At 40.6% G+C, this 25,455-nt stretch overlaps 1 protein-coding gene across 4 annotated transcripts; it reads left to right on the forward strand.

The window, feature by feature from the left end:
- Positions 1 to 584: 584 nt before the first annotated feature.
- Thumpd3 (THUMP domain containing 3) lies at positions 585 to 24,696 on the forward strand. Of its 4 annotated transcripts, none has more exons than XM_013110257.3 (10): positions 585 to 694; positions 1,705 to 1,991; positions 3,701 to 3,778; positions 10,318 to 10,794; positions 14,474 to 14,604; positions 17,600 to 17,669; positions 20,425 to 20,540; positions 22,135 to 22,245; positions 22,767 to 22,890; positions 23,337 to 24,696. In XM_013110257.3, the coding sequence occupies exons 2-10, from the start codon at positions 1,737 to 1,739 to the stop codon at positions 23,487 to 23,489; spliced, it is 1,515 nt and encodes a 504-aa protein (XP_012965711.1). In that variant the 5' UTR covers positions 585 to 694; positions 1,705 to 1,736; the 3' UTR covers positions 23,490 to 24,696. The 4 variants fall into 4 exon arrangements, with proteins under 4 accessions (XP_012965711.1, XP_005066215.1, XP_012965709.1 ...); XM_005066158.4 differs by having other exon boundaries at positions 608 to 728; XM_013110255.3 differs by having other exon boundaries at positions 692 to 711.
- The last annotated feature ends 759 nt before the right edge of the window (positions 24,697 to 25,455 follow it).

Genomic DNA, 25,455 nt, shown 5'->3' on the forward strand with positions numbered 1-25,455 from the left:
GTGCAAGGTAACTATAAAGTGTAACCTCTGAAATATAAAGGAAAAACACGAAAATACATGAAATATACAACAGTGTAGTAACAGTCACTACCAAAATGTGGTATGAAACCAGCCCAGGCTGTGGGCTGTATTCCAGTTACAGCCCATCTTGTTGGCCCCTGGCAGAAACCAAGCCGAGTGGCACACATCGTTAATCCCAGCACTCCGAGGTACAGACAGCGACAGTGAATTTCTGAGTTCCAGGCCAGCCTGATGTACATAGAGTTCCAAGCCAGTCAGGGCTACATAGTGAAACTTCCATCCCACAAATAAAGCAAAAACTGCTATGCAAGACGGGAATGGGGAGAGATAATCTCTCTAGACCTCGTTTCTCTAACTTTAAAACGGGAATCAAGTCGTAGTGTCATCCAAATGTTTGGTGCTTGACGCAAATTACCGGGCACAACCGAAGAGCTGACTCAGCGCTTGCCATGGCAACGCCCTCCACAGAGGTTACCTCTGGGCAGGTGACCTGCCGACAGCTCTTCCTCTTCCGGTTCAGAATGCAGCCAACTGCGCACAGCTTTATGCGCACACTCGTCTCACCACGAGCCCACCCCGAGCGCGGGAGAACCATGACCCCAAAGCCTGACTTCCGTTTCCGGGGTGGCAACGCGGCTTCCGGCGGCGTGCCCAGAGCACGCTGTCCCCGCAGGTGCGGCGGCCGGAAGGGTCTGTGCCTGCAGCCGGTAACTGGCCGGGGTGGGAGTGGCCGGGTAGGCGGGACGGAGGGAGGGCAGTGGTGACTTTGTGTGAGTCGGTGCCGGGACGGAGCATCTGGCCTCTTGCTAGGCTTCATCGTGGGCGGGAGTGGGAGACCGACTTCCCTTCCGTCTGAGCCACCTATCCACCCTCCAAACTGCCTATAAAGGTGGAGTTCTGTACCCAGTGGCAACAGTGACACGGTGTAACGGTGGTAACCTGTGTGGATTGTCCTTGGTACAGCATAGGGACAGCGAAGGTGTTAGCCTAAGTCACAACTCCTTTGAAAAATCTAATGGTGGATCCTCCATCGCGGTAACACCGCTCCAGCTCCTTCAACCTGCATAAACATCCATGCAGGAAGTTTGTTCATGTATTCTCAAGGTCTCCCCTGGATGCACTTCATTGGGTTTCAACGTCACTATGTAGCGAACTTTCAGATCTTTGTAATTTAGATAGTGGAAGTTGAGCTACTCTTTATTAAATTCACTGCCCACTAGAGGGAGGAAAATCTAAAAAGTTTTGATTAGACCAGAACTGTATTATTCTCATTAAGAGAAAGGTTACTTCCCAGTTTGAGACTAGGCAGGATTAACTTGCATGAGGGTCATTTGGACCTGTGAATGTGGGAGGCAAGACTTCCAACGGTCAAAGCCTCACCCTGCTAGCTGGAAGGACGAGATGGGAGGAGGTTTTGTTTTTATGTTAACAAGTATAGTTGTAAGATGGTGCTTGTCAATTCAGATGACCCCCAAACCAAACACTGCATGCTATGGAAATGCTCTGCGTTGTCTTCTTTTCTCTTATGTGCCTGTATGTTGCTTGTTTAATCATGTTTCACTGTCTGCAATCCCTGCCCATATCTATATGACAGTACAGTTTCAATACCAGTACATGCATTTGAAATATGAAAAGAGACTGAGGTTTGTTTACTTATTTTTCTGCTCTGTATTGCCTTTAAAGGGACTGTTAGGCCTTTTAGAAACATTTCCATCATGTCTGACACTCAAGAAGCTACCAACCAACTCCTGGATATGAACCTTCATGAGAACGAGAAGTCTGTGCCCTTGATGGAAGGTGACTTCAGAAGTGAGCCTGAGCATCTCCAGGTCACTATTGGAGCCACTGTTCCTACTGGCTTTGAGCAAACAGCTGCAGATGAAGTGAGAGAGAAACTGAAGTCGTCATGCAGAATCAGCAAAGACCGGGGCAAGATATATTTTGACATTGCAGTGGAAAGTCTGGCTCAGGTTTGAACAAAACAGTATTTAAACTAGTCTTCTAACTTGGTTTGTAGACCCCCTTGGGATCCTTTGCTTTTTTTTTCTGCTCAAAGTATCTCTGGGTTTTCTTTTGTGTACTGATTTGTGAAATTGACTTTTTTTTTTGGTTTTTCGAGACAAGGTTTCTCTGTGGCTTTGGGACTTTTTTTTTTTTAGTGTACAATGCTAATGTTTATGATGTCTTTATAATGTGTATTTCAGTTTAGTACATTTTAGCATGAGTTTACTATGGTTTAGAAGTGATCATAGCAGGCCTGACAGTTGGTGGCACATGCCTTTAATCCCAGTACTCAGGAGGCAGAGGTAGGTGAATTTGAGTCAAGCCTGGTCTACAGAGCAAGGGCCGGGACAGGCTCCAAAGCTACACAGAGAAACCCTCCCTTGAAAAACCAACAATAAATAAACACATAAATAAATAAATGAATAACAAAAATTAGCAGAAGTTAAATCAAATATTCCGTTTCATCTGTGTCAGAGACATTTTTGATCAGAAGTAATTATGCATGACTGCAGGTGAGAAGTAGGGGTTAGCAAACTGACATCCGTTAGAACAAAAGCTGCAAGACGTCTCATTACCACACATGTGCCATAGGACATAGATTATTGTCTGGAGGTTTCTTTTTAGGTTTTTGTTTTTATCTTGTCAGTTTATCCCAAGCTTATAGTAGGCACCCACAAAATATTTTTGGTAAACAAGTTTGTTGGTAAACAAGTATTTTGTTGATGCCCTCAGCAATTTTGTTAAGATTGGGCACTATTACTCTTGTCATTAGTCGTTAGGTTCAAAAAGAAAAGTAGTTTGTCTTCAGTAACTCAGCCATCACAAAGTTAGAGCTTAAACCCCATGTGGGTTTTGGGGTGGTAGGAGGTTGAAACAGAAACAGTCTAATGTAACCAAGGTTAGCCTACATTTCTTTACATAGCTGAAGGTGACTTTGAACTCTTGTTCTCCCTTGCTGTACCTCCAGAATACTGGGATTGAAGGCATGCACTTGTATACCCAGCTCTCAAATCTCATGCTCTTTGCCGTTGAAGTACACAACATACCACTGCAACCCATGAAAGAAGTATGATAAAGCCCACTTGTGTTTACATTTTTCCCTTCTCCAAACCAGTATTGTTGCCCACATCTCAAACCATTGTACTTTTATCTCATTGGCCCTTTCTCTGGAAAAAAAAAAAGGGCAGGAACTGATGATCAACCAAAGAATGGAACACTCAGGACCAGAAAATTTTATGTTTATATTTTTCCCTTCTCCAAACCAATGGGAAAAGTTTTAAATATAAAAGATAGGTGTGAGCTGAGTAGTAGTGGCTCATGCCTTTAATCCCAACACTCAAGAGGCAAAGGCAGGCAGATTTCTGAGTTCAAGGCCAGACTGGTCTACAGAGTGAGTTCCTGGAAAACCAGGGCTACACAGAAAAACCCTGTCTCGAAAAACAACAACTAAGGTACAGATATGAGGTGCTTTAAAACTATGCTTGTAAATTCCAGTCCTGGGAAGACTGAGTTAGGGGAATTGTGAGCCAGAGCAACATAGTAAGACTCTTATCTCAAAACAAAAATGACACATTTTTTGTACTTTTTTCATTTTTTTAAATATTTAACTGTAGATAGCTATGGTATGCAAAAATATTTTTAGAAGTTTGTTTCTAACATCTGTTTTCCTCCCTAGGTTCATTGTCTAAGATCAGTTGATAACTTGTTTGTGGTTGTTCAGGAGTTTAAAGATTACCAGTTCAAAAATACAAAGGTGAGCTATTCCAAGCATGGTAGTTGATTCTCAGCCATCTTTCTCAAAGAGATTGTTTTTTTTTTTTTACTATTTACTACCTGTCTGTCAGTCACTTTGCTATGGGTTTGTATACAATGTTAAGAATAAAGCAAGAGCCCTGTAGGTACCAAATATGTGACCACAAGCTTTTTCATTAAAATGCAGAAATCTCTTGACAGTCCATCCCAAAAGCTGCTTTTAAAGGTCAATGTTTTAAAAAAAGCCCTGAAGTTGCTGGGCAGTGGTGGCACATGCCTTAAATCCCAGCACTGGGGAGGCAGAGGCAGGAGGATTTCTGTGAGTTTGAGGCCAGCCTGGTTTACAAAGAGAGTTCCAGGACAGTTTCCAAACCTCCAGAGAAACCCTGTCTCGAAAAACCAAAAAACCAACCAAACAAACAAACAAAACACCCAAAACAACAACAACAAAAAACCCTGAAGTTTATAGAAGGAAAAATTGACTGGAGAGTCTTAGGATTAGCTTGACCTATGGTACATATGGTTTGAAACTAGAATTTCTTCCAGCACATGAAAGAAAGAAGACACAGTAGCATTCCCTCTCCATTTTGCTTTTGTCCTGTTTTAGCTTCATGTTTTGAAGTGAAGCCAAAGCAACATTTAATACCCCTTCAGTTATTAGGACGACAGCTTTGTGTCCAGCCTGTATTTACCATCTGAGTCCTAAATATTCAGCTGCTGTTTAATGTGAAGGTTGGAAATAGGCCTCAGTAACACTTCAGGGTTTTTCCTACATCTCTTTCTGGCCAGGTTTCCAGAATCAAGTGCTTAAAACATTTTCTGTCAATGTTGTGTTAATGTCTGACTTAGAGATAATCTTTCTTAAAAGAACTGGTATGCTGTCTAATTCTCTGGTCTTTATTAATTTTCCAGATTATTTTGGATAGCCAAAGTATTCCAAAATCAGTCAAACTGATCTGGGGGGAGAAAGGGTGCTTAGAAAGCACTTTCCTTGTTAGATCTTAGTAAAAAATTTAAACCACAACAAAAAGGCTAATGGAACCCATAGCCCACAAAAAAAATTCAAACAGCTCTAAAGGCATATCCATTGAAAATAGCTAAAAATAGCCGGGCGTTGGTGGCGCACGCCTTTAATCCCAGCACTCGGGAGGCAGAGGCAGGCGGATCTCTGTGAGTTCGAGGCCAGCCTGGTCTACAGAGTGATTTCCAGGACAAACTCCAAAGCTACAGAGAAACCCTGTCTCCAAAAACCAAACCCAAACAAAAAATTCTCTTGCCTTTAAATTACCAGGGCATTATTAAATTTATTAAATTCTTGGATTTTTGTCATCTTAACATTTGTATAGTTGAGGCAATTCTGATCTTTAATTGGAGGTGAATTTGGTTGTTGTGTTATGAATCTACATGAGCTAACCTCTCAAAGTTGCTTTGGAAATCACTCACAAAAGGTTCTTGAAGGCAAAGGAGATCACTGTTGGTAAGGTTTCCTACTGCACAAGCACAAGGACCCAAGTTCAGTCCCTAGCACCTGCATAAAAGCCAAGCATGGCAGTGTGTAGGAAAGACAAGTGGAACGTCGAGTTCTAACCAGCCAACCTAGCTGGGCTTCAGTGAGATGTCCTGTCTGTCTGTCTGTCTGCCTGCCTGCCTTCCTGCCTGCCTGCCCGCCTGCCTGTCTGGTTTTTTTTTTTTTGTTTGTTTGTTTGTTTGTTTTCGGTTTTTGGTTTTTTTTTGAGACAAGGTTTCTCTGTATTGTTTTGGAGGCTGTCCTGGAACTTGATCTGTAGACCAGGCTGGCCTCGAACTCACAGAGATCGGCCTGCTTCTGTCTCCTGAGTGCTGGGATTAAAGGTGTGCACCACCAATGCCCAGCCTGTTTGATTTTTTTTAAGACAAGATTTCTCTGTGTAGCGTTGGCTGTCCTGGAACTCCCTCTGTAGACCAAGATGGCCTTGAACTCAGAGATCTAGGTTTAAAAATGTGACTACCACACCTGGCTCTTGTGTTATGCTTTTAAATAGATTAGAACTTTTAGCAGTATAAATTACAACTTGGTATTATCTATCTAATCTATTTTTGTCTATTTTTTTAATTTTGTCTTTTTTTTATATCCCTGCTATGATTGCAGATGAAATTGTCATGTTTTTCCCCATTTCCACTTCATTCTGATTTTTATTGTTTAACTTCCTTAGTGTTGTACCTGTTAATATACTCTGTCTGCTTGTACTTCTGTCCTTTGACCTGTAAGTATAAGAGATGAGGGTTGCAGCATTCTTAAATTACTTCTCTTTCCTATTGTGTGCTGTTGTGTAACTTGCTTCTGTTTTATAGTCACAATCCACACTTTATTTTTATTTTAGTCTTAAAGTCAAATGTATAAAGGTGTGCTTCTTGTCCTTCACTGTTTGCGTGGTTTGTTTTGAAGATGAAGTTTTGCTCTGTAGCCCAGGCTAGGCTTGCATTTGAAGAGATTCTCCTGTGACTGTTAGCATGAGCCTGTATTCATGGCTATTTCTTTGTTTTAGTTTTTGTATTTTTGGTTTGTTTTTTATTGTTGTTGTAAGCCACCAGCGCCCGTCTCTGTTATTTTTAATGACCCGTGTTGATGGATGTTTATCTGTATATGTTCTGTTAGCTGGAGTATAAAGAACTAGTCTTCCCTCTTAGAAAGAGCATCGGAATCAATATCATTTTTTTCTAGCAAATAATGTTGTGAAGAGTCTTGAGTTCATCTTGATAAATATTTCTCCCTTATTGTTGCTTTCTGTGTGATGACCAAAAAACAAGGGAAAAACCCAGATTTCTTTGTAGTCTTTTTAAGTTTGAGTATCTCTTATTGTTGGTAGTTTCTTGTTAGGACATGCCAGTCCACTTTAACTTTCTGGAAAATATCTTAAATTATTGTAAATTTTAGATCTCTTAGATAAATAAGTATGTGTTAATTATTTTCCTTTTTTATCATTTTCTCTTCAATTCTTTTTAACTCTATTTGCTTTTCTTTTCTCCACATCCTTTACTGTTTTTCAGTAAGATTTTATAGATACTGGTTTCAGTGTGGTCTTTACTGGTATTTATGTATACATGAGCACTCTTATTTCTACCTTATTCTCATTTTATTCTTTTATGTATATGGGTGTTTTGTCTGCATGTATGTATGTGCACCACATACATGTGCCTGGTGCACAGAGGTCAAAACAGGGGACTGGATTCCCTAGAACTGAAGCTGTGAATAAGGTGAACTCCCAGTAGGTGATGGAATCTAAACTGAAGTCCTCGACAGGTACAACAAGTGATCTTCCCACTGAGTCAACTCAAAGCTCCTCCACCTTGATTTGTGTTTGGTTTGTTTTTCATTTTTTTCTGGAGATAAGGTTTTCCTTGTAGATTTGGAGCCTGTCCTAGAACTTACTCTGTAGATTAGGCTGGCATCATACTCAGGGAGATCCACCTGCCTCTGCCTCAGGAGTGCTGGAATTAAAGGCATCTGCCACCACTGCCTGGTCAACCATATTTTTTGAGATAGGGTCTCTTGGTGAACCTAGAACTCATTTTTACCTAGGCTGGCTAGTGAGAAAACCTCAGGGATTTTCCTCTCTCCCCTACCCCAGCACTGGGATTGTGAGCACACACACCATGCCTGCTTTTTACAAAAGTGTTGAGGAATTGCTCAGGTCCTCATGCTTGTGCAGCAGTGACTTTAGCAACTGCATCATGTGCCTAACTCCCTGATTTAACTTTTATTTATTTTTTTATTTTACATTTTCTTTAAACTCTGTTCAGACTCCTTCATCTCCTGATGACTCACCTCATTTCTACTTTGAATCTGCTTATTTTTGATGTCATTGTCTTTTCTGTTTTGTCTTTAAATCATATATTTTTTGTTGTGCCTAAGTTGCTAAGATCCCCAGAGACCACCAGGAAGACAGACCCATCAAACTGCAAAAGCAAGGTTTTATTGATTGTTCATCCAACCATGACAGGGACCCCATCTGGCTAGCTGTTGCAGCAGCCTCCAGAGGGAGTGAAGTTCCCTGTCTACTGCCAGGTTTTAAAGACAAAAGTTACAGGATTACATAAGTGGGTACGGGTTGGTTTCTGATTGGTTGACATTTGAGAACAAATTAGGAGAATTTCTCAAAGTCCTATTTTGGCATGAAATACCTGTGTACCAATTATTCTCAGTGGTCAGTGCTGAGAGGGAACATTCTATGGTTTCTATGGCATTGTCTTGTTACTTGCAGGTGACCTGTTATACATAGATACCAGTAGTTTTCAGAACTATATCCTGGAGACTACAGGGGAGGTTTTGGTCCCCCCTGGAGTTTCTTTTGTGGCCAAACAGTGCCCAGGAATCAAGTATCTTGGAGGCTGGGGAGAGGGTCTGGAGTTTTTTTGTGTTCAGTTTTGGCCGTAGACTCTGGGAGGCCAGAGGATCTGGAGTTTTCCTTGTGTCAGGCCCTACGTGTCTTTTCTGTATCCTGTCATGGCTGCTAAAGTGGGGCTGAGTGAGGGTTTGGTCCCTTTATTTCTAAATTATTAAAAGTGAAGCCTTTGAGTGTAGTTTACCCCTTTCATTTTTTAAAGATTTATTTATTGATTATGTATACAGTGTTCTGCCAGCATGCCATTATAGACAGTCATAAGTCACCATGTGGTTGCTGGTAATTGAACTTGGGACCCTTGGAAGAGCAGCAGTGATCCTAACCCCTGAGCTATCTCTCCTGGCTGTATACAAATGCATTCTTTTTTTTTTTTTTTTTTTTTATTTGGTTTGGTTTTTTGAGACAGGGTTTCTCTGTAGCTTTGGAGCCTGTCCTGAAACTTACTCAGTAGACCAAGCTAGCCTCAAACTCATAGAGATCCACCTCCCGAGTAAATCGTATGTCGTAAATCTGTTCTGTGGTGGCTTTTTTTCCTTCTATTTCTTTCCTTTCCTGCTTCTGTTTGTTTCCCCTTCATCCTTTTGTTTACTTAATAAGTTTTGAACTTAAATTTGAATGAGGCAGTTTCTCTTGGGCCTGCCCTTTTTAAGAGGGTCTTGAGGGTGGGACCGAGGGCTTTCTAGACCAAGAAGAGGCTTCCCTGGACTGACTGGAGATGAACAAGTGTTTTCATCCTTTTTTTTTTATTGTTTTATTGAAGTATAAATTTTATTCCACTGAATTGTTTTAATCTTTACTTCCTCTCTGGCCTCATGGGAACAGAGGCTTTAGAGTTCATCAAGCAAAGCACACTTAACTCTTAACAACTGTAGACAAACAATATTTGAAAAAAGTGTATTGATGTGGCATGCTAACTGCTAGGTTGGAGTATAAAATGTGGCTGAAGTGACTGAGTAATTTCATTTTCTAAAGATTTTGTTTAGTTTTTAGACCAGGCTGGCCTCAAGCTCACAGAGATCCATCTGTCTCTGCCTGGGATTAAAGTTGTATACCCCCACACCGGGCTTCTGGAGCTTTTAGTCATTTAAACATCTATACTGTGGCTGTTTATATAGATTCTGTAGCTCTGTCTGACTAGTGCTTGCTCTATTGGACAGCAGCTTCCTGTACTTCACATTTAAATATCATCAGTAAGTGCTTCTTTGGTCTTTATTCCTGTAGTACTAGCAGCTGAATTTAGGACCCCATACACTGTACCACTGAGTTAGATCCCTTGGCCCTCTTACTTTTTATTTTGAGATAGGTTGTTAATAAATTATCTAGGTTGGCCTTTAACACACTCTGTAGCTCAGTAAAGCCTGAACTTGCAACTTTGCCATAGCTAGGATTACAACCCTGTGCCAGTAGACCCACCCTGGGCAGCTGTAGATTAACCACTCTTTTTATGCCTCTGCGGTTGTAGGTGTGTGGCCTGTAACTAAGGTCAAGGTAGTTTGGGTCTTTCCACCATGCATTTACAGGTGTGGCCTGGCTAGTAAACAGTACATAAACCTAGTAACCATAGATCATGCTTGGTACTGTAGGCAAACTGAAGAGCAGAACTCAGCAGGGCAGGCACCACAGAATTTACTTTTTAAAAAAGATAATCATATGAACCAGGTGTGGTGGCGCTCACCTTTAATCCAAGCACTTAGGAGGGCAGGTGGATCTCTGTGAGTTTTAGGCCAGTCTGGACAACAGAGCCAATTCCAGGACAGCCAGGGCTATAGAGAACAGGTCCTGTCTCAAAATACAAAACAAAAGATAATCACTATTTAAAATCTGGACAGATGATATTTTTAAACCTCAACAATTTTGTCCAAATTCAGAGTATCTGAAAGGAAGTCATCTAGACTGGTTGCCTTCTTCCTCTGCTACCATCCGTCCCCTGCTTCCCCTCACAGGCATTCCTCAGTGCTGTATGTCTGATTTGCCTTCTGCTCTATTATTTACAGTGGTGCAATGTTTGTATTCCCTCACTTATCATTCACACTGGGATTATTTGCTTCTGCACTCCCACACTTTTGTGGGGACCAGAACTGTCCATAAAGAAAGTAGGCATTTATTTTTTCAGTTATAATAGTGAGAAATGAAGGGTTTCATTCTCCATCCTTTGCAGGAAGAAGTTCTAAAGGACTTTGAAGAATTGGCTGGAAAGTTGCCATGGTCTGACCCTTTAAAAGTCTGGCAAATTAACACCAGTTTTAAGAAGAAGAAAGCAAAGCGCAAAAAAGCAAATCAGAGTGCAGGTAAAGAGAAGGACGACTGTGGACAAGGAGACAAAGCAGAAGAGAAAGGCAGTAAAAGGGTGCTTGGCAGCAGCACTTTAGAATCACATATCCTGGACTATTATGAAAATCCAGCCATCAAAGAAGAAGTCTCAACCTTAGTGGGTGATGTCTTGGCATCTTGCAAAGATGAGACTGGTGAAAGCTTAAGAGAAGAAACTGAACCACAAGTACAGAAGTTTAGAGTCACCTGCAATAGAGCAGGAGAGAAACATTGCTTTACCTCAAATGAGGCTGCAAGGGATTTTGGGGGTTCTGTTCAAGAGTATTTTAAGTGGAAGGCTGATATGACCAACTTTGATGTAGAGGTGGGTATTAGCTTTGATTGATGATTAATGACTGGGATGGGCCTGGGAAGATGGTTCAGTGGGTGAAGTGCTTTCTGAACAAGCATGAGAATCTGAGTTCGGATCCCTAGCACCCACACAAAAGCTGGAAACAGATGTGTTTGCATGTTGACCGTACCACTGTTAGGTAGAGACAGGCAGTACCCTGGAGCTTGTTGGGCTTTCCAGCGGAAACAATGAGAGCCAAGTTCAGTGAAAGACCCTGCCTCAAAAATAAGGTAGAATAGTAGAAAGACATTCGGTGTAAACTGGCTTCCTCATACTCACACACAAAAGAGAAAAAGGTTCTCATACATTTGTAGAATTTCCAGACTAACCTAGCAAAGGTGCAGTAAAACAATCGCCATAAAGCTAGGAGGATGTAGTTAGGAATAACATGGCCTATGGAGATAGATGGATAGGTATAGATTGACATTGTTTACTCTGAAACTCTGTAGAAATGGACAAGACTATCTCTTTGAGCCTCTGTTTCAAATGGAGCCAATAATATTATATGCCTTGAAGGTCTATACATTGTAAGGGAAATGAAATAATGGTTCAAAGTATTTGGATAGTATGTTGGTATATGCTAAATGCTCACTGGGTAGATGCTGCCAGAACTCAGGTAATGGTGGCATGCTCCCTTAATCCTAGCACTCAGGAGGCAGAGGATCTTTCATGAGTTTGAGGCAAGCCAGGCCTACACAGTGAGTTCTAGGACAACTAGGATTATGTAGAGAGCCTCTCTTGAGAAACCCTCAGTGTGCTTTGTCTCTCTGTCTCTGAACTTGGCATAGCCATGTCCAGCAGTAGATGAGTTCCTTTTTTAAATTACGATGCTGAACTCAGACCCAGGACCTTGTATATAGTAGACTCTGCTTCTAAGCTGTATCTGCCCAGTCCTCTAATTTCTAATCTAGTGTTTTTCTACATTATGAGGACTTCTAGGTTGTAAATTTACCTAAAAGAAACTTACTAAATCTTAGTTGCAGAGTTCTGAACCATAGTGAAATCTAATTTTCAGACCCTCAAGTCTGGGTTTTAGGGCTCATCTTAGTCTAGAACCAGCTCTGCTCATTTTTAAAGATGGCTGGGTTCTTAAAACCAAATGTCTCTTGTCAGTTTGATTAATTATCCTTTGACTACTGGGTGACTAATGTGAATAATAGTGATTAGAGTTCCTTAAATTTCTTGTGACTTATATAGGTCCCTAGCAGTTGACATTTTTACCAAGAAGTAAATTTCTCTTGCTTTTGGGATACTTACATCTGGGGCATATCATTTTCTTTGTAACTTTTCTTTTAAAAAAATGTCAGACTTATCCAATTCCTCATATTCCCTTATACAGCTGCCATGAGAATGAACAGGCTAAAGAACAGTCATGTTCAGAAATTAGCAAGGTGACACAGAGGACAAATCATGGAGTCACACTGCCTTGTTACATTGCAGCTCAGGCACTTGTGTGAAGGACATATGATCTGATGTCTCTTGTGTCCTAGGTCAGAGTGGTTTATAGAAAATGAAGCCATGCGAGTAAGATGTAGAGTATGGCCGTGTTTGCTGGAGTGTCAGCTCCTCACTGCTGCCTTTGGTAATGCCATGATGAGTCCATTCTAAGGCGAAGACTGGGGACACTTTATCTTCTTAGTGTATTTCTGAACTAGGAGTACTAAGAAAACAGTAGTTGATAAAGCAAATATGACACAGTGTCAACTCTGAGTAAAGGTATGTTTGAGAGTCTGCTGCGAAAGTGGGCTTGTTTTAAGTATTTCCCCCCAAAATGTAGTAATTTAAAAAATATATGTAGTCCAAGTATGTTGGCACATGCCTTTGACTCAGGAGGCAGAGATGGGCAGATCTGGCCTGGTCTATAATAGTGAGTTCCAGGCCAGCTAGAGTGCACAGTGAAATCCTGTCTGATTTTGTTGTTGTTCTTGTTGTTTTGGCTTTTTGAGACATGGTTTCTCTTTGTAACACTGGCAGTCCTAGAACTCATTCTGTAAACAAGACTGACCTCAAATTCAGAGATGACCTGCCTCTTCCTACAGAGTTCCGGGATTAAAGGTGTGTGCCACCACTGCCTTGTGTTAAACAGCAATAAAACACACAGGCACTCATACACTCATATTTTAAAGCCATGCTATCAAAATATGGTAATATAATAAAAACTGGGAGATAATCTAGTGATACCCAGCTTGTATATATAGTGAGTGAAAAGAATAAAATTTTTAAAAATTAAATGAAAATAGTTCATATACAAATATATACACATATTTCATTTCTGTGAAGTTCAAAAATGATGTAACTAATTTATAATAGTAGTGGACAGATTAATGATCACTCTGTATATTGACCAGGAAGGAAACAAAGAGAGTCTTCTTTTTTTTTTTTTTTGGTTTTATGAGACAGGGTTTCTCTGTTTTGGAGGCTGTCGGTCCAGCCTGGCCTCGAACTCACAGAGATCCGCCTGCCTCTGCCTCCCGAGTGCTGGGGTTAAAGGCGTGCGCCACCAACGCCCGGCCAAAGGGAGTCTTCTAAAGGGTACTGTATGTAGGTCAAAGCTTACTGAAATATATATGTAGTTAAGGTTTACATACCTCTGGGCTCATGAAATGGCTCAGTGGCTAGACAGACTTGCCACCAAGGCTGCTGACCTTAGTTCAATTCCTAGGACACATGGTGGAAGTTGTCCTCTGATTTCCACACCCAGGCCACACACACACACACACACACACACACACACACACACACACACACACACACACGAATTAATGAATTTTATGTACTTTACTGTGTAGTAAGCATGAAAAGTATAACTCAGAAAGTGTGTGTGGGCTGGAGAGATGGCTCAGTAGTTAAAAGAACTGACTGTTCTTTCAGAGGGTACAGGTTTAATCCCAGCACCTACATGGCAGGCAGCTCACAACTGTCTGTAACTCCAGTTCTCGAGGATCTAACATCCTTTTCTGGTCTCCATGGATACCAACTGTGCATGTGGTGCACAGATACATATTCAGGGAAAAAATAATTTTTAAAAAGAAAGTTTTTGTGCATCATGGTTATGTGTGTACAAGTCATGGGTGCTGGAGATCCAAACTCAGGTCTTCATACTTGTGAGTACTCTCTCCACTGAGTCATCTTCCCAGCCCTGGATAAGAAAGTTGTTTTGTTTTTGTTTATCTTAAGAATTCAAAAAGTCTTAATGAGGCAGACATGTCTCCTACTTGTGATCCTAGCATTTATGAGGCAGAGGCAGGAGGATTTTGAGTTTCAGTCCAGCTGTCTACATAAGAAATTCAAGCCAATCTTGAGTCTGAAGCCCTGTTTTATTTTATTCTTTTAAAATTATTTATTTATTTATTTACTTATTTATTTATTTTGAGACAGGGTCTCCTTATCTGATAGTCCTGGCTATCCTGGAACTCACTATGTAGCCCAGGCTGGCCTTGAGCTCACAGAGATCCACCTGCCCAGCACTTGGGAGGGCAGGCCCACACCTAGCTAAGGCACTGCTTTTTGGGGGGCGCATTTAAAGACCGGGTCTCTGTATAGTCCTGGCTGTCCAGGAACTCACTATGTAGACCAGCCTGGCCTCAAAAAAGGTCTTGGTAATAAGTGCAGTTTGAATAACACCAACTTTCTTTTGTCTGATTTGATGCAGGTTCTCTTGAACATTCATGATAATGAAGTTATTGTTGGCATTGCATTGACAGAGGAGAGTCTCCATCGCAGAAATATTACACATTTTGGACCTACAACTCTTAGATCAACTCTTGCCTATGGGATGCTCAGGTAACAGAAGGGGATTTTCTGTCTATATTGCAATGGACACTTTTTTCTGAATCTTGCCTTAAAACACTCATTTTCTTAAAAAAATTTTGTGGTTCCAATTACGAAGTTACCTATTTCTTCTTCAGTATTCACTGTTTGGGCTTAGATGATGTATTAGTATTCTTGATTATAAAGTGAGAGTAGTAGTGTCATGCATACCTTCAGTGGATTGGCTGTTGCTATTGAGAAAGGATATCTTTTGTTAGGAGACAGAGCTAGATTTGCTGGACTTTGTTTTTATACAGTGAAGCAGACAATGTGTAAGTGAATGGAGAACCTGTACATTGAGTGAAGGTGTTGCTATGCAGCACAGGCTAGCTAGCCTTGGTATCCTGAGTGCTGGGATAATAGTACACACTACCATATCCCACTTACTCATATTTTTAAATGTTACACTAGCAGCAGTCCAGGGATCATCTTGGGACTTTCAGAAGTACAAAGCCAACAACCCTTTGCTGTTGTCATTTTTGTTATTAGTGTCTCCTTTCTAGTTGTGTAGTGTCCATATAAATACAAAAGAAAAAGAAGAAAAGACTTATTCATTCATGCTGGAGAGATGACTCAGAGGTTTAAGAGTGCATGTTGCAGAGGACCTGAGTTTGGTTCCCAGCACTCAGGCTGTCAAATAGAGAATAATGACCTGCAACTCCACCTCCACCGGACTCAAGCTTTTGTTTTCTGCCGGCGTCAGCATTTACATGCACATACCTATCCACACATGCACACACACATACTTTAAAAACAGTGGTAGCTGACTTTGGGTTGTAGAGATGATTCAACAGGTACTAGTTCTTGCTGTTCTCCCAGAGGACCAGATTTCAATCCCCAGCACCCATGCCTGGCAGCTTACAACTGTCTTTAGTTCCCGCTCCATAATCTCTTCCAATACTCTGTTCTGGCCCCCATGGGCACTGTGCAGATGTGCATACACATGTGCACATGTACAGAGAGACAAAAATACATACACATTAGTAAAAGATAAAGTTATTTTGTTAAAAATTTGTTCATGAAAACGGAATGCAGAAACATAGACAGATTGTCTTATTCTATACAGTGCCTGGCATGTCCTAATGAGTTCTATAAGTACATTTTCTTTCTAGTCCTTGTTTCCTCTTTTATCCTGTTCATGTGTGGATTCATAGTTCCTCACAACTGGAGCATATGAAGTTGATAACAGAAAAGTTAAATTAGAAACACTCCTAAACTTCATTCATTGAACAGACATTGATTATCTGCCTCCAACTGTGATTATAGAAGCCAGCGTACAAAGAGTTATTTTGAGTGCAAGTATTAAAAAGCTAAATAGAATAAAAAAGTGATGACTGAGCTAAGGAAGTACTCAGTACAGTTTCTGCGTAAGCATAAGGTTTGACTTACCAGCAGCATATGTGTCTCTAATTCCAGTACTAAGGAGGCAGAGACAAGAGAATCCCTGAGGCTTTCTGGCCAGCCAGTCTAACTGAATTTGTGAGCTCCAGGTTGTGAGGGACCCTTTCTTAAAAACTGAAGTGAAGAGCAATTGAGAAAGATGCCCAGATAGGCATGGTGGCACACACCTTTAATCTCAGCATTTGGGAGGTAGAGGCAGACAGGTCTCTATCAATTCAAAGCCAGCCTGGTCTACATAGTAAATTCCAGGATGGATGGACAGACGGGCGGACACAGACAGACAGACAGACACACACACACACACACACACACACGAGAGATGCCCACTGACTTTCACATGCATATAGGCAAACATAAGTGTGTACTCACATGCACATTTACACACAGAGTAAGAATTATGCTGAGGATGGGGTGATTGGAGAGATGAGCAAAAATTATACCAAACCCACAAAAACTAAAAAAACTTTGAAAGCCATCTCAGGAGAGGTAGAAACTATGGGACTGGAAAGATGACACAGTGCTGTAAGAGCACGCACTGCTCTTCCAGAGGTCTTAGGTTCAATTCCTAGCACCAATGGGTGGCTCACAATTGTTTATAACTCCAATCTCAAGGGATCTGATACCTCTTCTGGCTTCAACCAGGCACTGCTCATTTGTGATGCAGATATGCATGCAAGCAATGCATCCATAAACATAAAAATTAAGAAGTGTAGAAACGAAATAGTAGAAACCTCAGGAAATTGCTTTTCTGTCTCTTGAAAGCGTATGTGCTTTTGCTCAGCTCACCTGTGTACACGGCTGCCTGCCATTTAAATATGTGTACCTCCAGTTGCACACGGCTGCCTGCCATTTAAATATGTGTACCTCCAGTTGCACACGGCTGACTAGCCCACACAACCTAGGGCTTCTTGCTCTTATTCCAAATTAGAGGATTTGAGTGACATATTTTGATCAAATGCCCAGTCCAGGCCCATTAGCAATGACTGACATTACAGGTTGCCTAAGAATCTGTTTTATGAGAGAGATAGTTAGCATGCATGGTGCAAGGTCTCAAACAGAACATGAAAAGGTTAGAACGGACAAAGCTTAGTGACCTAAGGATTGGCACTACACTACACTAGGAAAAATGTTTCTTTGCATGTTATCTGTTAAATGGTAATGGGGTTTTGGAAGGATTCAGTGAAATAAGTATAATGTTAAGGCAGTTATTTTATGTTAAAGATGTTATCTCTACAGTTAAGCACAAAATGAAAGAATACTCTGAATGTCTGGTTGTCAGCAAATGTCCACTAAAAAAAATCTTCCCATTTCAGCTTCCTGAGTTCTGGGATAACAATTCTTTTTCTTTTTCTTTCTTTCTTTTTTTTTTTTCTTTTCCAGCTTTGAGTCTGAAATCCAAAGCCTTGTATACATAGGTGAGCACTACTATTAAGTGACAGCCCAGACTGACTTTCAGACTGTAGATTGCTGCTCCTTCATACCTATGTCCTAACCTTTAGGAATCTCTATTGTGGAAGCCTCAGCTTTTAACTGATCTCACATGTGCTGATTTGTTTTCTCTCTCCAGGCTCTGTGAACCTAAACCTACTGATGTAATAGTGGATCCAATGTGTGGAACAGGGGCAATACCAATAGAGGTAATAACACCTATTTATTTTTACATAAGCAAGTAATATATCATCTATTTCAAACAGCCAAATGCCATACAAGTAGATAGTGACATTTGTTTTCTGGATCCCAGAGAAGCTGAAAATCATAAACCCTTTTCTGCGATAGATGGATGAGCCACTAGATTGAATAGCAGAGGATAACTGAAGGTATCATAAACTGGAGGAAGTTAGTTTTCGTCTCCATATAATTAGAGGTTCCTGAAGCTAACAAGTTCAATTATGGAAAGGAGAAACCACAGTGGTGTAGCTCGGTGCTGGGGTACTTGCCTGGCATGCCAGAGGTCCTGGACCTGATTTCCTGCACTGCAAAACAAAACTAGAAGCAAATCCACCACCTATGAGCATCCTTTATACTTGTTTGTTTTGAGACAGGGTCTTACTATGTAGCCCTGGTTGGCATTGAACTCACAGAGATTTGCCTATCTTTTTCTAGGATTAAGGTCACAAACTACCACACTCAGTCTTTTTACCTGTTTTCTTGTTTGTTTGTTTTTTACATGGAAAAGAAGTTTTATTGGGGGAAGAGAGAGACAGAGATCTGTCTGCCTCAGAGAAATGACAGAAAAAGTTTTCTTTTTTAAAAAATTTCTTTACATGATTTAGGAAATCTAACAGTGACCTTAAGTAATTTTCAGAATTACTACCTCATTCACAAAAATTAAAGAATTTTTATGATCCTAGCACTTGGGAGGCAGAAGCAGGTAGATCTCTGAGTTAGAGGCTAGCCCTTGTCTACAGAGTGAGTTCTAGGCCAGTCATAGATATACAGAGAAAACCTGTCTCAATAGACCAAACAAAACAAAAACTACAGAAGGCAAAACAAGAATTGGAAAGATTTTTTAAATTTTATTTTATTTTTTAGCCTTTTGAGGCAGGGTCTTGGTATGTAGCACAGGCTGGCCCTAAATTCATGGAAGTCCTCCTGCCTCAGCCTCTTCCAAATATTGGTATCACAGACATGAGCCACCACACAGTGGAAAAGGGATCTTGTAGGTAGAGAACTGTTGAGATTGAGTGAATTACATCACCTATGTGTCTGTAAGTGACTGATAGACAGGAGCTCACAGTAAAATCACTTAGTTTTGTGTGAAACATAGTGAAATATTCTAGACTATATCAAAAGCCAGTAAAAAGAAACTGCACAGAAGTACCACAGATTGTGTTGAGTGGGCAGAAATGGGACAGATGAGCAAGCCCAAAGCAACCCAAAAAGGGAAAAATAATCCAGAGTGTAATTAGAAAATCTATGGTCTGACTTTGATCAGGAGTTAAGATCCAAGAGGAAACCACATAGTCTGCATGTTCCACTAGTGTTGGCTGGGAATGACTACTGCTTGAGATCTGAACCAGAGAGCTTAGTTACAATCAAGAATTCTGGAAACAAAGCTGTAGTCTTCCAGCATTAAACCATGACTTTTCTATGAAATAACAGGTAAAGTTACCATGTGTCCAGAAACATGCAACAGAAATAGACACTCTGAGCCATTTCCATGTAAAAATAGGTGTGAGAGTACCATTGTAGAAACTTTAGCTGGGAAATGATGGGAATCGTGAAGAGTTACCAGGTATCTGTGAACATGTGTCCACTAAAGTATCAAACAGGTGTGAACACATGTGTCCATTAAAGTATCAAACATGTGGCCTGGAATGCTCTGCAATTTAGAAGTAATATGATATAAGGTAGGAAATCCAAATTGGATTACAAATTTAAAAGAAAAAAATGGTTGACAAAGATTGTTACCCATTGGAGCCACATCTCCAGTGGGTAAGAATCACCTGAGACTTTTTACTCTGTGGGTTCCTTTTGTATCCCTGCCCAGCCAGTTTCTGGCATATGGGAACATTCCTTTTGTTTGCAGTCATTGTAGAATAATAGCTAGAATATGTCAGCACCCTCAAGGGTCTGGACAAAATACAAAGTTATGCAGTACTGTATTCATGCATGTATGTCTTCGTGGCAAAAACTGTACCATTGTGTGTTGTGTCACCTCATTTCACAAGCATTTATATTCTGCTGACATTTTTTACTTAACTACAAAATCCTCTCAGAGATATATGATGGTAATCTTTTAAAAGTTAAACTCTCACAATTCAAGAGTATAGGTATGGTTAGTTTGGCTAGTGGTGGTGGGGTAGGTGTTTTGTTTTTCTGAGACAAGGTTTCTCTATATAACAGTCCTGGCTGTCCTGGCACTCGCTCTGTAGACCAAGCTGGCTTTGAAGTCACAGAGATCTGCCTGCCTCTACCTCCTGAATGTTGAGATTAAAGGCATGCACCACCAATGCCTGGCAGTTTGGTTAATTTTTTAAAATCATGTTTATTTAGGGAATATAGTCTCTCTTATGGGCTGATGTTGATATCACAGTGGATGACAGTGGATGACTTTGGAGCCATCTCCTGTGAGTGAAAATTCACCAGGCAGAAAAAGAACAGGGAGGTCATTTCTTTCTTTCTTTTTTTTTTTTTTTTTTTTTTTTTTGCTTTTTGAGACATGGTTTCTCTGTGGCTTTGGAGGCTGTCCTTGGAACTAGTTCTTGTAGACCAGGTTGGCCTTGAACTCCCTGAGATCCACCTGCCTCTGCTTCCCAAGTGCTGGGATTAAAGATGTGTACCACCACATCTGTTAAAGAAATAAATGGCACGGGGCGACATTATTGAAAATTGACCATATTGACTTCCCCTTTAATTGTAGCATATTTAACTAACATTCTTGTTTCATAGGGGGCTACTGAGTGGTCTCACTGTTACCATATTGCTGGGGACAACAACCCCTTGGCAGTGAACAGAGCAGCAAATAACATCTCATCTCTATTGACTAAGAGCCAGATTAAGGATGGGTAAGTTTAACTTCAAAGACTGCATTGCATTTTTGCAAGTCACTCTCCATACTGGCTTGGAATTATCGTCCATTGCCAGTGCTTTGCAGCATCTTTATAACTAAATGAACAGTGTGAAGAAGACACCATGTAGCTTACTGAAAATCATTCATATTTAAACTACAATTTCCATGCTTTATTGCAATTTTATTTCTCTTTTTTGTTCATTATTCATGTGTCCTTTCCCCAAACAGTATGATATAGTATAGGTTTATTTATTTTGAAAAGGTCATTTCCTATAACTGGGTCTTACCTTGAACTCACTGTATTGTGCAGCTGACCTCAGGCTCACAGTGATTTTCCTGCCTTCGCCTCTAAAGACGGGGATTGTAGACATGAGCTACCAAATGTTTACATTTGCAGTACATGGCTAGATTAATCTTAATTCACAAATTTGAAAATACTTTTAATATTTTTACTTACTTATATACAGTAATCCACACAGCAGCCTATCATACAGAACCACTACAGTTTATCTATTTAGCTTTTTTTCTAAAATAATGTGAGTTGAGCTAGGGTATGGTAACACACACCTTTAATCCCAGCACTTGGGAGGCAGAGGCGGATAGATTTGTGTGACTTCCGAGGCCTGCCTGGTGAGTTCCAGGGAAGCCAGGACTACAGAGAAAACCTGTCTAGAAAAACCAAAAAAGTAAAATAAAAATGTGAATTGAAAGAAGCATGAAAGCCATCCCCATAACTTTGAAATCACCAGTGATGTTGACTTGTGGCCCTGGCCTGTTGAAACCCTCTGATCACTTTTCCTCTGAAGCCTTTTGGATTAGTGTTTCTGTTATTTGTGTATGCGTGTGGGCCTGAGAGTGTCATGAAGCTGTGCTAGTGTAGGAGTCGGAGGAGGAGTTTCTTTTCCTCCTCCTGTGGGTCCAGGAATCAGACTTCCATTTGTCAGGCTTAGTGGCAGACACCTTTGCCAGCTGGGCCATTCCTCTGGCCTTTTAAACACTTTTTTACATGTAAACTCATTTCCCCTGGTGCTTTTTAAAATTGTGTAAAACCATACATTCTTTGGAAACCAATCTTTGTTTTTTTTTTTTTTTTGTTTTTTGTTTTGTTGTGTTTGTTTTTTGAGACAAGCTTTCTCTGTGTAACAGACCTGGTTGTCCTGAAACTCGCTCCATAGACCACCATGCTGGCCTTGAACTCACAGAGATCCCCCTGCCTCTGCCTCCCAAGTGCTGGGATCAAAGGCACGCGCCACCACTGCCCAGCTTGAAAACCAATCTCAACCATATAAAAAAACTTGTTTTTCAGTTATGGCAATATTTCTTCTTACATTTCTGTAACATTTCTTTTTAGAAAAATGATCTTTAAAAATTAATACTACAGAATGGTTTTGTTTTGTTTTACATTTATTTGTGTGTGAGCACAAGAGTGGGGGGGTTAGAGGTCAAACTGAAGGATTTAGTTCTCTTACTCCACCATGTGGGCCCCAGGAATCAAGCCCAGGTCGTCCGGCTTAATGGCAAGTGTCTTATCTGAGATGCCATCTCAATAGCCTGGGCGAGTATGTTGAAGTATCTTTTTGTTTCCATAGAAAAACATCCTGGGGGTTGCCCATTGATGCTGTTCAGTGGGATATCTGCAACCTCCCACTGAGAACTGCTTCTGTGGACATTATTGTAACAGATATGCCTTTTGGAAAAAGGTAAGAGTTTTTTTTTCTTTTTAAAATGGAGTTTGATTTCACCTATTAATGTTACTATTTTTTCATCAGTCAGAAAGATATACCATAATTCATTTCATTCATTGTGCCTCCTAGTCTGTACACTGAGAAGCACTGACTTCTTAGGCCAGATTTCTCTAGTCAGTGGTTTGACTCATGTATTTGCTTGTTGTCTTCATTAAGTTATAGTTGTAAAAAAAGAGAACAAAGTGTGCTTGGGAGGTAGAGGCAGGTGGATCTCTAGAGTTTGAGCACAGCCTGGTCTACAAAGTGAGTTCCAGGACAACCAGAGCTGTTCAACATAGAAACCTTGTCCCAAAAAACCAAAAAATGTTTAGATGGAAAACTCTGAACACTTGACTAACATAGCTTCCTTTATTGGCGTAGAATGTCAAAACTCTGGCCTCTAAAAGATGACCTCTTCATACATTGGATTTTGGTTTTGTCTCATGTAACAAACTATTTACCTTTTGCAACAGTTTATACTTGACCTTCTTTTATAGGATGGGCTCCAAGAAGAGAAACTGGAATTTATATCCAGCTTGCCTTCGGGAAATGAGCCGTGTCTGTAGACCAGGGACTGGCAGAGCTGTACTGCTTACTCAAGACAAGAAATGTTTTGCCAAGGTACTGAACATGAGTTAAAATCTCAGCTTAAGGCAACTTTAGGATTCTTAAAAGAAGGTAGTGCCGGGCAGACAAGTGGGGCCCCAGAGCTTTGCTGGCTAGCCATTGTAGCCATCCAGTGAGTTTCTGGGTTTAGTGAGACCCTTCCTTACTTTACACCCACACTCACCTGCCTGCATGTGTACCACATATATGCCTGCTGCCCTCAAAGGACAGAAGAGGGTATTGTATGGACCCCCTAGGATTGGAGCTATAAGATAGTTGTAGGCTGTCATGTGGGTGCCAAAAACAGAATTCAGATCCTCTGGGAAGACCAGCAAGTGCTCTTAATGTCTGAGCCAACTCTCCAATATACCATCTATTAACATTTCTTAAGTGGCAGAGATTCCAGGTTGGTTTAAAAGCAGAGTGGCAGCCTAATGACTTTTGCCTTTTGTGTGTACCAGGCATTATCTGGAATGGGACATGTGTGGCGTAAGGTTCATACAGTCTGGGTAAACATCGGAGGCCTTCATGCTGCAGTTTATCTTCTAAAACGCACGCCTCAAGTCTTTGTTCATCCTTCAGAACAAGAAGGAGGAAGACACCCTCCTTGGTAAAGCAAAGAATGAAAAGAACTATAGTATTTGTAGTTGCTAACCAACACTGGACATGCCAGCATGAAGAACTTGCTTTGGGAGAAAAATAGCAGAAAAGTAACTTAGTATTGCAGTCTACACTGCTGACTACTCCAGAACGCTTTATTGTTAGCAAGGTGACTGGTGGTATTTCTTCAGAAGCTTACATTGCTTGGCTTCTAGGTTTGAGAACATTGTAGGCCATGTTCTATCACTGTTCTGTAGCCTAAGTTCTTTCCATCACCCACAGAAACCAAAGCATCCCTTTAAGACCTATAGCTTACCATCTGCCTTAAAATAAATACACACCAAAACAGAGCAAAAATGCTTTGTGTGACCATTAGTAATAGGACATTACTAAGTGTAGAAGCGTCAGTAGATGAGGTATGGGACCAACAAGCCAAATTAAAGGAATTTTTTTCAGTATGTGTTACTTTTCAAAGCCCAATAAACAAATACTAAAAAAAAAAGTGCTGTCTTTGTGGGGAGCAAATACATTTTTAAAAGAAACCCTGACCTGGGAGGCCTGCTATTCTAGTCTAGCTCAGTCGTTCTCCAGCTGTACTGAATCCTTCCTCAGTACTATGGGAAATGAAATAACCTCAGTACTCATCAGTCCCTTAATAGTGCTTCCTAAAGAAAGCCCTGATCGAGCTTTGATGGAAGTTATTTTGTAGTCTGGCTTCATTCAGCTTAGATATTCAGTGATGTTTCTATTTAGAATAAAGGACACAGTACTTCCTTTCTTTGAAAACAGAATCCACATTGACAGTATAGTCAGTAGCCTGTTGGCTTCTTGTAACTACTCACTGGAAAATGAACTAGGATTAGGAAATTTGTAAAGGTTTTATATCCTAGATGGGCATTTTTGCAGTTGTCAAAATACATTAATGATTGAACATAAAATTTCCACTGTTGATAAAACCATTTGTTATCTCAAAGCTGGTCAGAACCAGGATGTACAAGGATAGTTGTCTGTTTTTAATCACAATTTACCAAGTCCTGACAGTGATTATTTGCTAGTGAGCATTTAATATATCCTGAACAAACTATTACTTTTTAATGCTAAGTTCTCAAGCTAATACACCAGGTTTTTGCTTGCTTCCTCACAGATTTAATTCTACTATGTATATGAAAAAAAAATCAGAGTTAAGACACTGAAAATAAAATGGGCACTATGTCATCTTCATTCATCTCTGGTTAGTAATTGTTAACCTGGTTAGTAGAATAAGAAATGAGCTATGAGCAGTTTCTTTTCTCCTCTAGATAAGGCTTTACCACATAGCCCTGGCTGGCCTCTGCCTCTCAGGTAAAAGTATTACTTTTAAATTGTGTTTGTGTGCAGGTAGGAGCAGGTGTCTATGGAGGCTAGAAGTTGGAGTTAACAGGCAGTCTGATCTGCCTAGTGTGGGTTGATGGGATCTGAACAAGTCCTCCACTACAGCTGTCTAGGCTCCACTGTTACCCTTTCTTTGCACAAGAGTGAAGTTCTTGCTAATCAGTTGTGAAGATGTAGCCATTTAAGATGCCGTTCAGTTTCAGCCCAAATTAACTTCCTGCCTGTCTTCTGTGACCCACTTAAAGTAATACACACCTTTCTCCAGTAAAACCTGCCAGTCCAGTGTACCCAATACCAGCCTTTTAGGCTTTTTAGGAGTCATTGTTTACCATGTACATCCTTCTAGAAAAGCCATTTCTCAAATTTTAAAAGCTAATTCTCACTTTTTTGTTTTGGTTTTCTGAGACAGGGTTTCTCTGTGACTTTGGAGGCTGCCCTGAAACTAGCAATTGTAGACCAGGCTGGTCTCCAGCTCACAGAGATCCGCCCGCCTGTCTCCCAAGTGCTCAATGCTGGGATTAAAGGCATGCGCCACCAAAGCCTGGCTCACACATTCTTAAAATTTTGAAACACAGTAGCATAGGATTGTGTGTGTGTGTGTGTGTGTGT

The sequence above is a fragment of the Mesocricetus auratus genome, unplaced genomic scaffold (assembly GCF_017639785.1).
Source record: "Mesocricetus auratus isolate SY011 unplaced genomic scaffold, BCM_Maur_2.0 Super-Scaffold_100676, whole genome shotgun sequence".
Lineage (NCBI taxonomy): Eukaryota > Metazoa > Chordata > Mammalia > Rodentia > Cricetidae > Mesocricetus > Mesocricetus auratus.